General features: G+C 38.1%; 1 protein-coding gene across 4 annotated transcripts in view; it reads right to left on the bottom strand.

Annotated features, from left to right (window-relative positions):
- The window catches only part of robo1 (roundabout, axon guidance receptor, homolog 1 (Drosophila)), a 323,011-nt gene that overhangs the window by 279,854 nt on the left and 25,044 nt on the right, over positions 1-18,113 (bottom strand). For all 4 annotated transcript variants that reach the window (XM_089121017.1, XM_089121015.1, XM_089121013.1 and 1 more), the window contains exon 2: positions 6,096-6,232. In XM_089121017.1, coding sequence (XP_088977143.1) covers positions 6,096-6,189 — 94 coding nt within the window. In that variant the 5' untranslated portion in view covers positions 6,190-6,232. The remainder of the gene's footprint in view (positions 1-6,095; positions 6,233-18,113) is intronic.

Below are 18,113 nucleotides of genomic sequence, written 5' to 3'. Positions count from 1 at the left end.
TGGTTACCCTTCTGCTCATAAAAGATTCACAACTAGGCTTGAGAGATATAACCAGTTAAGATGAAAAGGATCTTAAGCTCACTAGCTGAAGACGTTACTGTAGCTTTACCCATTAGTAAACACGGTATTTTCTTGAATTGAATTCTAGCACAGCTCTACAACAACCATAATGAAATTACCCTTCACAATATATCAACTATTCAAATTCAATACAATCAACTCTGTCAGATAGCTACATATTAAAATTTTTCATATCTCGCAACATTTCAAATCTCTCAGTTCTCACCTTCTCCAAAAAGGCAATGCCAATGTTGATTCTTGTTTTATTACGAGCTCTGTCACGTTCGCTTTTTGTCAGCAGACTCTCCTCTGTTCGCCGTTTGTTTAAAACTGGTGATTCTCCGGAGGTTTGAGGTTCTCCATATCAACCTTTCTCACTCATGACGTCTAACCTCTGCCACTTCCACAGATACACGTCAAAGTATACATATGTATGCAGTTTCCCATGAAAACCATCCTAACAGGTCTAAATATATATAATACGCTTATAATAGGCTTACCATAGTGAATCAGGGTAAGACGAAAACACATTTTGGAAGAAGGATTGATGATGTATTGAATAAAATGTTGCTGATTAAAAAAAATGTTAAATTTTAATAATTAGGGTTGTCAGTTAAATGCGTTATTAACGGCGTCATTTTTTGTTCACAAAACAAACCGATCCACTTTTCCATATTGATAAGAGCAATAAAATGAGAAAAAAAATAATGGGACAAAAAGAAATCAAGTGACATTTAGAATAGATAAAATTGTGCGATTAATCGCGAGTTAACTATGACATTAATGCGATTAATCGCGATTAAATATTTTAATCGTTTGACAGCACTAGTAATAATATTTATAATGTGTGCAAATAGACATAATAAAAAGTTAAAAAGATTGTTAAAAAATCAGGTAAACACACTATAAAGCAGTAACAGGAGCATTTTACCCCAACAGTGATGAAAAAAATCGGTCAGCGTTGGGTAAAATTCCCACGGGGAGCTGTAATCATATAGTGTAGATATAGGGACTATAAGGATATGAAATAATTATGCAATAAACAGTGACAAACTGTTATTGAGGAAAGTACAGTACAGGTGCTGTACATCTGTTTAGTGTTTCGGAGACGTCATCAGCCGTGTGAATGTATTCTCCTTCAGGCTGTGTTCAAGCCAGCTCCTGCTATAAAGTGCAGCGGTCGTCTCGCTCTATTGGCCCTGTAATTTCAAAAAAGGTCACAACGGCTGTGGCGTAATTCAATATCCTTATAGTGCTGTATTAACTACATATTTAATCACCGCGAGTAGGACACTGACGGAGCGTCTTAGTGTGGCAGGGCAGCGGAACATATGCGGACCGAAGTGCTGCTGTCAGCATCACATGAGGGATGAGCGTGCGCCTCCTTCAAGTGCCTGGTCCCATGATGCACAGCTACCAAATCTGCTGTGTTATGCATTCGGTCAGATATCCAGCTATGACCCCTTAGTCCACCTGTGTTTTTTTTTTTTTCCTTCTTCAAGCCCGCTTTCCCGAGGTGTAGATATTATAGATATCGATGTACATAAATAGAAAACCAATGCATAAGGAATAATGTACAGCCAGACAGTATTATCAGAATGCGAAAAGGTCTTGCGTCAGCCTAAATGGGATTATTTTGAACTATTGACCACAAACTGTACTTTATCCTGTATTTTTTACTTTTAGTTACCAAATAAATAAATGCATGGGGTCCCACTTTATATTAAGTGGCTTTAAGTACTATGTACTTACATTGAAACGAATAATTTGATACAATGGACTTATTGTGTACATACATATTTTTACATTGTACTTAAATTTTAAAAATACCAGCATGTAATTACATCTGTAACTAATTTATGTAATTACATATGTAATTACACAGTTGTATATATATATATATATATATATATATATATATATATAAAATAATTATGCACAGTGCACCCACATGTATTATAAAAACACAAACTTTTATTTTGGATGCGACTAATCGCGATTAATCGTTTGACAGCCCTAATTAATACTCAATTGCAATAGTATACTCCTGTTTACTTGAAGTCAGCAAGAATTAAAATTTACAACCAATTTACAGCAATTAGTAAAAAAAAAATAACTACCATTCAAAAGTTCAGCGTCTGTAAGTCTGTTGAAAGAAATTAAAACTTTTTTGAGCAAGGACACATTAAAGTGACAGTAAATACATTTATGTTACGAAATATTTCCATTAAATACTTTTTAACTTTCTATTCATCAAAGAATCCTGGAATGGTTTCAACATGTTTTCAACATTGATAATAATCATAATTGTTTGATTTCCGAAAGAGAAGTAATGCTGAAAATTCAGCTTTGATCACTGGAATAAATTACATTTTCAAACATATTAAAAATAGAAAACAGTTCTTTTAAAGGAGTAGTTCACTTTAAAAAAAAAAAAAAACTTTTGCTGATAATTTACTCACCCCTCATGTCATCCAAGATGTCCATGTCATTCTTTCTTCAGTTGAAAAGAAATGAAGGTTTTTGATGAAAACATTCCAGCATTTTTCTCCATATAATGGACTTCAATGGGAACCAAACGGTTCAAGGTCCAAATGAGAGTTTCAGTGCAGCTTCAAAGGGCTTTAAACGACACCAGACGATGAATAAGGGTCTTATCTAGCGTAACGATCTGTCATTTCAAAAATGAATAAAAAAGTTAAAGTTTTAAAAGCACAAATGCTCATATTGCTCTGTTCTGTTATGAGCGTTCGTGACTCTCCGTTCGAACTCTTTTCTTTTTGAGTCATGACTCGAAGGGTCTTAGATAAGACCCTTATTCATCGTCTGGTGTCGTTTAAAGCCCTTTGAAGCTGCACTGAAACGGTTCAAGGTCTCATTTGGACCTTGAACCGTTTGGTTCCCAATGAAGTCCATTATTTGGAGAAAATCCTGGAATGTTTTCAGCAAAAACATCTTGTCTTGTGGACATCTTGGATGACATGGGGTTGAGTAAATTATCAGCAAAATGTTTTTTTTTTTTTTAAAGTGAACTACTCTTTTAAATTGTAATAATAATTTCACAATATATGTTTTAACTGTATGTAAGTGCAGCCTTGCTGAACACACGAGCCCTTTGAATAGACCTTATTCAGAGCAGCGCCATGACAGGTATGAAAGTGAGGCTGTGAGGGATAGACTTACCGTGTTTCCAATGGCATCCGCTGTAAAAAGCTGAATAAAGCGGCTAGATTACTTACAATTTTCCACAGCTTACATTGTCTGGAGTTTTTTGTCAACTGACATTTCTTGCAAAGATATTTTTCCAGTGTTTCATGAGCAGAACCATCCGAAAACACATTAAATAACAGTACAGCCCATTGAAGAGATGCAAGTCTATCCCTCACAGCCTCACATTCATTCTCATTAAAAATCAAAGTTGGCGCTGCCGTGAATAAGGCGTATGGTAGTGTATATCGAGTGAAATATGAAATATGAAAAATGAGAAAAACCAGTCCGATTGCGTATTTGCTAAAACAAATCACGAACATAACATTACCAAAGAACACTCACAGCCTCAGTGAACTCAACAGAAAAAAGGAGAGTTGTGTCAGAGGAAAAGAAAATACCTATATTTTCATTAAAGATTACAAATACAAACATTTGTTTTTCCTTCGCACCAATGAATCATTCAAAATAGACCCGGAAAGTGAATTAAAAAAATAAACAGCGTCCATTTTGATTCCAAATTGACTATAAAGTCAGTAGCCTCATAGGAAATGATATCATGACGCATCTATATCTAGTCTACAACACAACACGAAACCAGTTCCATCAAAGAAGATTGTCAGGTGGTTAGAGACTGCAACCCATCATGCTCAGCGGCCCACTGTTCATTGTTTGTCTACCGCATGTTCACAGCTCAGCGGCGGGTCCTGTGCCACGCATCAGATGGAGTGAATTGGACTTCGGGAAGGATCCGCCTGGCTCAGCCCTGTTCATTAACGCTGCTATATCAGGCTCCAGCTATCAATGCAGGCTCGCAGCGAGCAAAAGGCATCACCGCACGCCTGCTCGCGACTGAAATTACACACCAGAAAAGAACATTAAACCCAGAGAGAGATGCGCACCAACAGACCGAGCTGACAAGTAAATTGTTTCTGAAGCAGCAGGCAAAGGAATACGGGGGAAGGAGGTACGGTAAACAAGTGAGGAGAAGGAATCGTAACGGATAGGAGTGCGAGGCCATAAAAAGGGAAATGGTTGATTTGGGGAGGTTTCATCCTGGCTGGTGTGAATTAGGGAGAGAAAGGCTGGAGAGGAAGATACTGAGGGCCAAAGCGTGAGCTTCTTGTGGAAGTCGGTCATGATGGATTGGACGCTTTATAGGGAACCGTACAATATGATACTAGTGATGAAGAAACTGATGACACGTTCGCTTGGGTGGCCTTAGATGAAACTGTACGAGATGAAAAAGGGTTTTAAATGAAGTGAAGCTTTAGAGGAATACTGGAATTCACCCACACAATAAATATTTGTCTTCATTTATTTCAAACTCATGCAATTCCAAACCCATTTGACTTTATAGATTTGTGTGTGCTTTCCTATACTCTACAGTTCAAAAGTTTGGGAACAGTAAGTTGTTGTTAATTTAAAGAATGTAATACTTTTAAATTGATCAAAAGTCACAGTAAAGACATATATAATGTTACAAAAGATTTATATTTCAAATAAATGTTGTTTATTCATCAAAAAATCCTGAAAATAAATGTGTTTTAAAGTTTTCACAAAAACATTAAGCAGCATAACTGTTTTCAACATTGATAATATATGAGTATCAAATCATCATACACTCTAAAAAATGCTGGGTTGTTTCAACCCAAAGTTGGGTCAAATATGGACAAACCCAAATGTTGGGTTAAAAATACAATAAAAAGTTGAAGTTGGGTTAAAATGTGAAATTACATCCATAACGTCCATATTTTACCAAAATTTGGATTAAAACAACCCAGCATTGTTTAGAGCATATTAGAGTGATTTCTGAAGGATCATGTGACAATAAAGACTGAAATAATACTAAAAATTCAGCTTTTTGATCACAGGTATATATTACATTATAAAAAAAATATTAATTTAGAAAGCATATGTTTAAGTGTAATAATATTTCACAATATTTTACTGTATTTTTGTTCAAATAAATGCAGACTTAGTGATCGTAAACGTAAAATGGGGGAAAAAGCACATCAGATGCGGTTCATTTGATTCCATTGATCAAAATTTAACTAGGCTACATACAGTATATGGACTACTTTTTACGGATGTTGTGATGCATTTTAATCATTTTGGAGACTGACAGACCCGATCCCTATTTCATTTCACTATACTGTATATGCATCTTCAAAGTCATGTGGGTTTACAACATGAGCCTAACTAAATGATGTTGGGGTGAACTGTCTCTTTAAATGCTCAGTAGTTTCATATGGTCTCACTCTATTTAATGGATTCGCTTCAATTCTCACACTCATGATAAAAGGCACATAGGCAGAAGATAGCAGCCTCTCTGACTGATGTCTGTCGTTTATCCTGAAATCCTCCTTTCGTTTTAACATTATTCATCATACGCCTGAAATAGAGAACCAGTTGATCTGACAATCCCTTGAATGGTGTCCATCACACAAACAGACAGTTCATCATATGACTGGAAAGACAGACGAGACGGGGAAAACACACCAGAGCCATGTGGGGAAAGCGCATAAGCCTGCACTGCAAGGCTTATATATATATATTATATATATATATATATATATATATATATATATATATATAAGAGCTCCCAATAAAAATAACTGGCTTTTTTAAAGTTCAGGTATATATCTATATATATATATATATATATATATATAAGAGCTCCCAATAAAAACTGGCTTTTTTTAAAGTTCAGGTGCAATTAGCCGGCGTATGTGTCTTTTCCACATAGCTTGGAAATAACCTGGGAATCCACAATCCACATCAGCACCTGGGAATAAAAGCACAACACAAGGCTCATGCACGCTTACCTGGAACCACGGGACCCTCCAACAGCTCCGACTGGACAAACTGCAGCGAGGCGAAAATGATGAGGACTGTAGTGCCTGACCATGTGACCTGCATGATTCTTACAGAGATGGCATCCCTGGTCGTCTCCGAGATTAATCTGGAAAGACACAGAGAAAAAGAAACTTAACATTTTTGGGACGAATTCAGTGAAACAATGATCATACTTATATGTAGCTTCAAAATATACCATAAATGAATAATGGTCAATCAGATTAAAATCACATTCTCTCATGCACCAGACTTATTTGGATCAATGCTCGAGGCTGATATGAGATCTCATACCCAGCAGGAATATTGCCTGTTAGTACAACATGGATCTGATAGACCAAAATACAAGTGCACTGAGATTCTGGCCAGTCAAGCCTCGTCTGAGACCCAAAATCAAACAGTTTTGTCAAACATGCATGACAAAACACAGTAAAATCTGATCTGGAATTATAAAAGTATTTTAGGGGTAAACCTTTGCAAATATACATATAGGTCATTTTTGAGATTTGCCTTGCTTTTAACCCAAACTACTTTGCACATAATAAATAAATAAATAAAATTAAACTAGAATGTACTTTTCCTGAAGAAAATACGAGTGGGTGTTTGCAGTGGCAAACCTCGCCTCTCGGTTGACGGAGTGGTGGACATGACTCCATAAGTGCCTAGCCATGTCTGTACGATGTTCTGGTGCTGCGATACAGTATAGCTTATTTATGTGTCTGTATGGTTACTTGGGCATATGGTTGCTATGTTGTGCTTATACAGTTTATAGTATGATATTTCAAAAAAGTCAAACTCCATGTTTGTACTATTTTCTGGAGCTGATATATGGCTTGTAAATATTGTTTTATGGTTTCTAGGGGGGCCTAAGTGGTTGCTAGGGGGCAGCTATGAAGGTATTATGTCACTTCTTATTGGCTATCTGATAGGACGAGTCAAAAGAGCTCAACCCCAAGTCGCTGTGACCTTCTGATGCAAAGATATGATTTCACAAATTTCGTGCCAATATTAAGCTTTTTGTCTGTACAGAATGGCAATGAACAATAAAATTATATATGAATACATTATATTTTAACATAAATGTATGCTAAAGTAAATAACTATATATATATATATATATATATATATATAAATATATATGTATGTATATACACACACACACACACAGAGACACACATACTAGGGATGGGCAACGATTAATCGTGATTAATCGCATCCAAAATAAAAGTTTGTGTTTACATAATATATGTGTGTGTAGTGTGTATAATTAATTTGTATATATAAATACCCACACATGCATGTATAAACAGTATTTAAGAAAAATGTGTTATTAATTTATCAAATATTTATATATAATATTAATTGTGAATAAATATATATAAAATATATACATGCACATATTTCTTAAATATATACATGCATGTGTGGGTATTTATATATATATATACAAATTAATTATACACACTACACAAACATATATTATGTAAACACACAAACAACTTTTATTTTGGATGCGATTAATCGCGATTAATCGTTGACCATCCCTAACACATACACACTCTATACGTTTCTAAGACACTTCCTAATTCAGTTGGCTTGTTTGTGGTAGACACTGTAAGCTTGTTGACTGAAAGGCTTTATTCTACTCTTATCGTAGGACGGACAGTACACATTCATTCTCCATTTGGACCGTTTGCTGGCCACAGAGCTGAAACCGTAGCAGAGAGCTCTGCTATCTGATTGGAGCAACCGGCCATCTCATTGTCACACTCGTACCTTATCATCCTTTATTTCCCGTAGTGTTCTGGCAGCCTGATTGAATTATTGTGCCTAACAATTGCATCATTTGCATGCCATGATGACAGACCATTCGCTACAAACCGGACGATTGAGTGAGAGTTGCATTTATTTTCCGCTCATGGCTGTTTCCCCCTCTTTCCCTCATTCATAAAACACTCAGGTCCGCTTCCTCCAAGTATTTTGTGGTGGACACGGGAGGGTCGGATTGAATTCTTCCAGATAATTGTGTCAGATAGGCAGCCAAAAGCGCCTTTCACAAGCGATCAGATAAACACCCAATTACCAGCGGTGAGATGCCACTGTCGGCAGGGCCGTGGACCAAGATGGCCTCCTCACCTGACACTCTACGCCAATGGATTCAGGCAAAGAAGACAGCTGAGAGTAATTATTCAATTCTGTTGATTAATGAATACAACCATTGAAGATAATGGAAGATTTATGTGTAGCACCTCCTCTTTCCAAATTGCATGCATGGATTGGGCCAATCAGCGCCCAACAGACCAGCGCAGATTTGTTTTCTACCCTTTGCTTCAATTTATCTTTGCAAACATGAGCAAGAATTGAATGTACATGAACGCAAAATGTGAAACACAGAGGTGAAAATCCGAAACATGCAGTGTCAGATTACAGTATGAATGAGGGTGTTTATCCGTTTTTTGTGTTTTTCACTTACAGGCGACAACATGGTCAATATGATCCCCGTTCACACGGATCTGTGAAAACGACTTAAAACGCTGCATTCTGCTGCCAAGCCAGTAGTTGGCGATGTAACGAAACTCTACATGCCTATAGACTGAACACGTAATATACATGCGAATGACGTCACTGTTTTAACGAATTCAAGTTTCTGTAATTTACACAGAGACGATAACTGTATTGTTTTCAAAAACTTACATTTTGAAACCTGTTTTCAAAAGTTTGTGTTCAGTGAGGTATCCCAAAAAGTGAGGTTAACTTACCATCACATATACTCTGAACATTTGGTTGGTTAACCCAAACCTAGCTTACTCGAGGTAAAACACGGTCTGGAGTGAGTTCAGTCAACCTGGAGTATGAAACTTAGAGTTAGTGAATGCTAAGAAGAAGCACACCAAACTTCTTTTTTCTTCTTCTTTTGTTTAATGGTGATTTACATTCTTAGTGGATATTGCCACCTACTGGCCGGATTTGCAATTTTTTTTTAAATACGGTGAACAAAAATTATATTGTTTGTTTAAAGGGTAATTCCACTGGTGGAGACATGAACATGTGTTGAAAGTAGGTCATGCATGTAGTAGAATAGTATCATCAATTTCTAATTTGGGTCCTTCTCGGCCCATAAAAGGCAGAAAATGACATTTTATTGCTTGGGGATTGTAGACAACAATCCCCATAGTGCATTGCAATGCTCAGCTCCGCAGGCCACTCCCACTACTCCGCCCATCAATGTAGACTAGAGTTGACCTCCACTCAACGCTACTGCCTGGAAATCATTTCGCACATTGAAATCAGATAATGCGTGCTAATATAATATGACGACGTAAGAGCGTCAAGGCAGCGCCCGCGCCATCAGTCAATGGAGTGGCGTGATTCTATATGGGCTTCAGACAATCGGCACACTTACTCTGACACGTAATTTTACACGTGAAATGCAGCCAAACCTTGGAGAGTTTTGTCTTCGACATCTTCATTAACCCCTCGCTATCAGACGTTCCGGGAGTCTTCCGCATATTGATAACGGCTCCCTGATGCCCGCAAATTAGTTAAAATCTACCGGAATCTAGAGCGAGTGAGCGAGAGTGCGCATGAGAGACAGATCAGACTGTGCTCCAAACCGTATAGTGGTGCGTCTCATGACACAGAGACTCAGGCACTGAAATGTTCGTTCTTAGTCAGGTCTGGTTATTACCGTTTACGTCGGAACCGGTTCCCTATTGGCACCGCGTTTCGGTAGCCAACCCTATCCATAATGCATCCGTCTACGTATTCAGTACCTTCATCCATATTTTCAAAAAGTTTCTACCGGCGAAAATCAGACGCTCTGGCACTGATCTGCGATAGGTCTGTTAACGCATTAGGCCCAACCCCCTATGGGTGGGTTTGAAAGGGTGGGAACTAGTGCTTGTAGTTTTTACAGAAGTTTATTTGTAGTTTTTTGTGTCATTGTAGGAGGAAGTGAAAAAGTTAAATAGCGGATTTCTCTCATCTTAGGGGAAAATGAGAGAGTGTTGCACGACGATAGTATGACTGGATTTCTAACAATGGAAATCTTAATCCAAATGGGTGGACCGTCCCTATAATGCTAAATATATACAAGAAAAAAAAGAGAGATGGCTTTAAATATGTCGATGAATTTTGCAACCCATATACACAGTATGGTAATCCTTTATATGCTAATATTATATGATAATACTTTAGGTTAGGGTTCAATTCTTAGCATGCATATTACTAGGATATTGGCTGTTTATTAATACTAATAAAGCACATATGAATGCCTTCTCCATGACCATGTTCTACATCCCTAAATCCAAACCAATAACCAATACAACCAAACAACTACCTTATAAGCCGCAATTATGAGTTTATTAAGACAAAAGTCGTAGTTAATACACTCTCAGAAAAAAGGTACAAAAGCTGTCACTGGGGCTGTACCTTTTCAAAAGGTAAACTTTTGTCCATTTCATGAGCTAATAAGTACATTTTAAGTGTTAATATGTACATTTTAGGTGCTAATATGTACATTCTAATTGTTAATGTACATTTTAGGTGCTGAGATGTACATTTTAGGTGCTAATATGTCCATTTCATGAGCTAATATATCCTTTTTAAGTGGTAATATGTCCATTTCATGAGCTAATATGTCCATTTTAGGTGGTAATATGTAGATTTTAGGTACTAATATGTACATTTCAGGTGCTAATATGTACATTTTAGGCGCTAATATGTACCACTAAGGTACCAATATGCAGCCTTTGGGTACAAAAGTGTACCTTTTAAAAAAAACAGTCCCAGTGACAGCATTTGTACCTTTTTTCCTGAGAGTGTACAGTAGTTAGTTAATATTGAGATTTGGAGCGAATTGTTTCTCAGAATATCCTGTTTGTCATGACAACAACCATTGCATCAAGTAATTGGAATCCGCAATAACTAGTTCACAACCACCAAACCACACCGACTCACTGTAAAACTCTGAGCTCAAATTGAGAGAAAGGTACAAAAAGAAAAAAAGATGAAGACTTTCCAGTTTGCACAACAAGTGCTTTCTTTTCCTCGTCTGCTTTTGGAGTTTCTTTGTTGTGGTGTGTGTGACACGAACAAAGTCAAACACCCATCCCAACCCTTCATGTACTGTTTTGAGGTTTGGCAGACACTAACTAAACTGTCATTTCCTTTACACACTGCTTTCATTTCGAACATGACATGACACCATTTCCACATGAATAGGTCTCCTCACATCTCACGAGGGGCGTCTGGAGTGTTAAAGGTGGAGGAAAAAGCAGGTAAATTATTGCAGGGAAAGTGTTCAGAGGGCTCGGAGAAATCAAATGCACTTCAAATTACCTCTGACAACACCCACTGTTCCTTTCAGCTTAATCTCTCGCCTTTCATCTTCCAATTTCTGCCTTTGGAGCTCCCCGTAACTTCAGCCCTGGGAGCCAGATGCTCCGAGAGCTGGGGAGGGGAAGGAAAGGGAGAACAAAGAAAGATAAGGAAGAGATGGGAAGGAGGCTGATATTGCGTCGCAGTCGCCTAAACAATGGTCTGCGGTTGTTAGGCTAAAGAAAAACCAAAACCATCCTCTATTTCCTTTATGGTCCAAATGGGAAGGCAGAATGATTTGGGGCGAGGGAAAAGAGATGCATAATATCACTATCATTATGGTTATCTTTGCCCATCGCTGGCTTTTCCCAATAGACCTCCAGGCAAACTGGGAAGGTGGCTGGTGGTTCAATTAGCCTGACCAAGACCTTTTTTTGAGGGAATAATGCAATGCGCTGACAGGAGTACGCAATGGCTGTGCAAGCCATAAGAAGCAGAGCATTCTATAGTCACACGGTTATGTATTCATTCCTTGTTCATGCTTTAGAGCTACACTGTGCACTATCTGGACGACGCAGATGCCGTCCCCCGGGACTACAGCCAGGACAGTGAGTAAACACATATTCGCCTATTGTTCATGATTTCCAGGCATTTTAGCAAAACCTGCATTTCGCTGGCCGTTCCTCCTCCCGGTTCATTAATTTGAAAGCATTCTGTGTGGATTGTGCACCATTTAATCACACACTGGAGCCACGGCCTAGAGGTAAATGCAAACGCTCGAACACAACCAAGCCTGGGCACTTTAATTGAGAAGGTTTTTAATAAGACTGAATTTGATATTCAAGATAAAGGATCGGATGTCTTTTAAAGGCAAAATCTGTAATTTCTGCACCACTGGCATGACCAAACACAGTTGAAAAGATAATGTTTGGTTTCCCAAACACTCCCCCCGCTAATCGTCAGCCAAAAAGAGAGTCCCACTCCAAATTCACAGCATTAGTTGATGTTGCTGTGGGGTCAGAAAAACATTAAGGGCCCTACTTGAACGATCTAAGTGCATGGTCCGAGACGAGTCCACTTTTGCTAGTTTAACGACGGGAAAAATGGTCGCTGTGCCCGGCGCATGATCTAAAAGGGTTGTCCCTATTCTCTTAATGAGTAACCCAGTATGCAATAAACCATTTAGAGTCTCATTTCCTATTCCCTTTAAAAGCCAGTTGCGCTCACGCCATGGCGCACATTACTATCGCGCTCTTTAAAGCTACACTATGTAATTTTAACCCCCATCTAGCGGTGAAAAGGTATATGACCATCCAGCGAATATTAGTTCCCGTTCCTCTCAATTCCGATTTGTTTAAACTCCTACGGTGGCCAATGTAGTCCAAGATTAACATGGCTTCCAGTTCGACCTCGTCCATGAGTGTTAACTCAAACGTAAACGCGAAAGGCGAAGCTTGAATTAACGGGTATGTCCCTCTTTGGCTAATGTACATGTAATGTACAAGATGGAGGGGCAACATGGCGACCGACACAAGAACCCCTTACCCGTATATATTTTCAATGGCATATTATACACTCATGAGAATACTTTATTACTTGAACGAAGTAAATATACATTAATGAGCACATATATTTTTGAAAGAACTGAGTGTTTTTAGCTAAGAATAAACTAAGAGTTACACAGTGCAGCTTTAAATAACAAAAAAAAAATACCACTCAATCTATTTCAGTTGCCTCAAAATAGCAACACGCAAACAATGCATCTGAACACACCTTGTTTTAGGACCAGCACGCCCATGGGCGTAAATGCATTTGCTATTTAAACAACGTGGTGCAGGACGTGACGAAATGATAACTGCGTCGGGCTGGAACTAGCAAGAGACACTTGCGTTGAGCCTGGTGCTGCAGTGCGCCAGGTGTATGATAGGACCCTAGGCTTACAAGATGGAAACCTATACAAAACACATACAAAGGCCCTGTCCCAAATGGCACACTTCATATGCACTTTCAGTCTTGTGGAGAAATGCTGCTGCGTCCGTTAGCGTAGGGTGTCCCATTTGTCAGGTTTCAAAAGGGTGCTCACAAACACCCCTTTGCGGTCAATATGCGTTCTTGATGCGAACTTTAGTCACTTCTTCCCGTCAGTCAAAGCACAGTTAAGTCACCAAAGTGTAGACTCGTAGGAAGACCTTGAGTCCTTAGGGTGCTATTTGGGACTAAGTTACTACAAAGACTATACTGCAATTCATTGAATTTCAATTCAGTTAATTCCTGTGTAATGTGGCATATTCGATTTACAGAGCCCCCATCATGGATTTTTGAAAATGACTGTTCATATGGTGTGGAATATAGCTCTAAGGGAATGAAAACATCCTGCAAAGATTTATATCTGAAAGTGCACCGTATATAAAGTTATTGTCTTTCAAAAGTGAGAGTCGACTCTGAGTCTATGAAATGAATTGTTTTTGAAACGAGTCATTAGCTGTTACATCGTGATGTAGAGACATACTGGTCGACGGAAGTGTAAACTTGAAGTCTTCAAATACTTCATCATAGCATCATGTCGAGAAGACGCTGTGTTCTACAATGCAAAGATAGTCCAGCCACTTTGTTTTCATTTACCAGGGACGAGCATGTGAAGAATCGGTGGTTAGAGTTCACATTTGCAGCGATACCACAACAGTATAGCCCGATTGTGTTCTCATCATTTTAATTACGAATCGTTCAAAAACATAAATGAATTCAAATGTGGATTCGCAAGCGGTTGTTCCTGAAGGAGGGCTCCGTAACTTACTTACCCAGTGTATATGGATCAGCTTCCTCCTATGAATCACAACCTGTAAGCATTATTAATAATTGTTGCTTTTATGGGTTTTGAACGGTTTTGTAGTGTCAGACGCGAGGAGGGAAGGCGCAATAAGTATGTGTGTGCGTGTGTGTGTGTAAGTTACGCTCAGCGCAGCTTCTTGGTCTCCAATGTCAATTTTTTTTAAATATGTGAAATGTTTGTCGCTGTTATTGGAGTTGTCATAAAGAATAGAGCGTCTTGTAGTGCTTTATCAATATGTTTATGCGTTATGCTAACAAACAATATCTGACTGGGTCTGTCATCTGACCAATCACCGCCGATTAGCGTCACGCAAAGGAGTGGTTTAAAAAAATGAGTCGTTGTACGAATCATTTAGGAGTCGGTGAGCAAATCAGTTAAAAATAAATGCATATTATAAGACAAATAAAGTGTTTTTTATCCTTCCATGCATGTTAAACTGTTTTTGGGAACTCCTAAAACAAAATAGGAACATTTCAAATGCTATGATAGGGGCTCTTTAAAGTTGACAGGGTGTCAAATCTTAATTTAGCCCAACCCTGAAACGAGCAACATGGGTCATTTACTATTTAATGTTTCCCATCCTTTCTCAATGATAGTATAACTTATTTTTGTATGTATTTAAGTAAGATCTCCAACATCGATTAGCATATCTGAACAACCAAAAGGGCTCTGATGCAGTGAAACTCTTAAACAAGACGCCGGCATTAAATTTCCATGCACACTCTTCAACAAGCCCTCTGAATAAATATCAAACTGTTCGAACAAACACAATTTCATGCTCAGACATTCAGCCTTTCGATTATTGTAATCCGTTATCAGCATGTGAGGCCAGTGAAGCTCGTGGGGCATGAAGATGAGTTTGAAGGTGGGGGGACAAGCTTCTGCGCTAGAGCTGCTGAATCATGTGCCACAACTAGTCTTGTGGCAAAAATTGCCCCTCAAAAAGCCTCCTGAACTGTTGAATGGACGGATTCGGATAGCTTGCTTCATTACATTCGACAAACAGACCGTCGGTCTCCATTGTGAGAACGCAGTCAAGTGAAAAAGAAACGGAAAGGGAAAGAGCGAGGCTTTGCCGCAGACGTGAGGACAATCTCCTTAAGTGACTGCTCAGCTGTTTTGCAGAGTCAATGTCATGTTTGTTATGGATAGCGCAGTTCGGCTTCCTCCACGCAGCTCCGCCCTCGTAAAGATGACGGACAGGGTTTAAACGTCCTGTGTTTACAGTGCATTAATATTTCTGCCACTTCATTACAATAAAAGGATTAACCTGCAGCTTCGCCTTGCACCGCCTCTTCCTCTTAGCGTATATTACCTCTTGTCGGCCAGCAGGAGTGCACACACTAATCATGATGTGCTTGCACATGCTAGGCGAACACACACACACAATCTCATTCTCATTCTCGAGCACCCATTTCTCACGCTCTCACAGGACCATGCAGAGAAAGATGGAAGAAGGGCAATGCGCTATGAATCTTGAGTGCAACCTAACACAGTGACAAGGCCTTTGCTTACAAAACCAAGGTCGGAGAGAGTGGCTGAGAGAGACTTGTTCAAACTATGGAAATGTGTTAGAGCTTTTTTGCTAAGGCAAGCATCTGCTTTTTTCGTTTGAAATAACAAGGTGTGCTATTGTTTAAGTATTTAGACTTGACGTTTACCTATAAGACGATACACTACTGTTTAAAAGTAGGTCTGTTTCATTCTTTTTAGAGAGAAATGTATACTTTGGGGTCATGACTGGAAATGTTCTTGTTATAATGGTACACACACCTCTTATAGGTCAAAAGATCAAGGCAAATTTGATTTCTCATCTAATAAGCTCTTTAAATTTCTCATAAACCCCAGTAACAAATTGCACTAAGAATTTATTCCAAATAAATAGTGTTTTTTTTTTTTTTTGCAATTTCATTGATGATGGATGTCAAACATGTATGAACTTGAGCATTTTTCAAAATTGTAATTGTTTAATTTGTTTCAAATGCTGACGTTTAAAGCACAATTTAGCTTTGTCATCACAAGTATGAACTTGAGCATTTTTCAAAATGGAAACAAATTAAACAATTACAAATTCTGAAGTTTAAAGCACAATTTAGCTTTGTCATCACAAGAATAAATTACATTTTAAAATATATTAAAATAGAAAACAGTGATTTTAAATTATTATAATATTTCACTTGTTTTAACTGTATTTTCGATCAAATAAACAGCTTTGATGAGCATAAGAGACTTATTTTTTTTTTTAATTAATGAAAATAAAATAATTATTGACCCCAAACTTTTGAACGGTTGTGTGTATTTAAATGTATTTCTGAATTTCTTACCTTTATTTAGGGATTCACAGTTTATCGGTACTATTCCAGTTATTATTAATATTATGCATATTAAAGAGATGATGAACTGAGAAATCAAATTTTCCTTGAGCTTTTGACATCTAAGAGGTCATATTATAAGAATATCCTGTAAGTTTCAGAACTGAAAACGTCCTTTTTAGTCCAATAAAAGCTTTTATTGACACCAGGCTCAGCAAACGACTCGTTTTTCAAAGTGGGGAACTATGACGTCAAAGAGGATAAAACCCCACTTATTCTGACCTAGTTGAATGCATAAACAAAGCAAACATCATAAGTTGACCTCAGACAACAATATAATAAAATTTAAAAAGCCAGTTCATGACCCCTTTAACAAAAACTGATATGATTCCAATACACTAATATAATTCATAATAAGACAAATAAATAATTTAATACAACTGCTAAATGGAATCTTTAGCAAATCTCCAAATGAATATTAATTTTTCATACTGTACATTACAAATTTGTATAACTTAAAGCAGCTTTTGGTGTTTTAAATGTAATTTTAACAAGAATTTTAACATCAGCCATTAATCATTCATCTCTCATAATCTGAAAACAAAAATTGGCTTATATCAGTCTTAATATCAGTGCATCCATGACTTATTTAGTAGAGAATAAACAGAAATGACATTCAAACCCGAGTCAAGAGCTCTTATATGTCACAAGAGTGTACCCCAGCTCCAACAACACATTATTTAACTTTATTTCACTCCACAATCTTTACAGATGGTAATATAAATCGCAAGCTGTTTTTGTGTTGCCCGAAATCGATGATTTATCCAAAACCCACCAACCTCTTCATATAAATGCCAAAAACCACCAAAAATGTAAGCCACAAACCACCAACCTCTTCATATATATGTATTGCACATACAATAACATCATTTATTCCAAAAATTTGTTAAGCCTGGTTAACAAGACACGCTGGGTATCCCTGCTGGAACCGTTTGGGGAAATTACGTTTAAGACGTGACGGCGTCTGTGCATGCAAGCCTCTCATTAGAAGCTGCAGGCCGAGCCAAAATTACGATTAATTTTCTACAAAAGCAACAGAGCGTTCCTGGCCGACGAGAAGGCAGACAGGCCCCCGGTCACCGAAGGGACCGATCGCAGTTATCCGTCATTTGGTCTGCAGGATCGTGGAGAAATTAAAAGCTGATTATATCCTGCGGGGAGAAGAGGAAGACTGTGGGCCCCCCTGGTCCGCAAGCTAAATTTGATGAATTAGTCCCAACTGCCTGCCAAGAAGAAGAAGGGGAGGGTGAAACATGACAGAGTTAAGAGCCGTCCTCCATCAAGACGGACGCTACTGGACAATTCATTTGACTAAGAGCTCCAGAAACGCCATTTGCAAACTTTGAAATGTTTTTAAACGACTTTTGACTTGCGGCCGTAAGCAAGACAGACGTATCTGAGATCCACGGCGAGTGAAAATACATTTCAAAACACAAACCAAACCAACAAATTTGTCGCTGATATAATGA

This window comes from Pimephales promelas, chromosome 16 (genome assembly GCF_988280905.1).
Source record: "Pimephales promelas chromosome 16, fPimPro1.hap1.1, whole genome shotgun sequence".
In the NCBI taxonomy this organism is placed as follows: Eukaryota; Metazoa; Chordata; class Actinopteri; order Cypriniformes; family Leuciscidae; genus Pimephales; species Pimephales promelas.
Note: the sequence above shows the minus strand (reverse complement) of the source record. Positions and strands in the feature narration are given on the sequence as shown.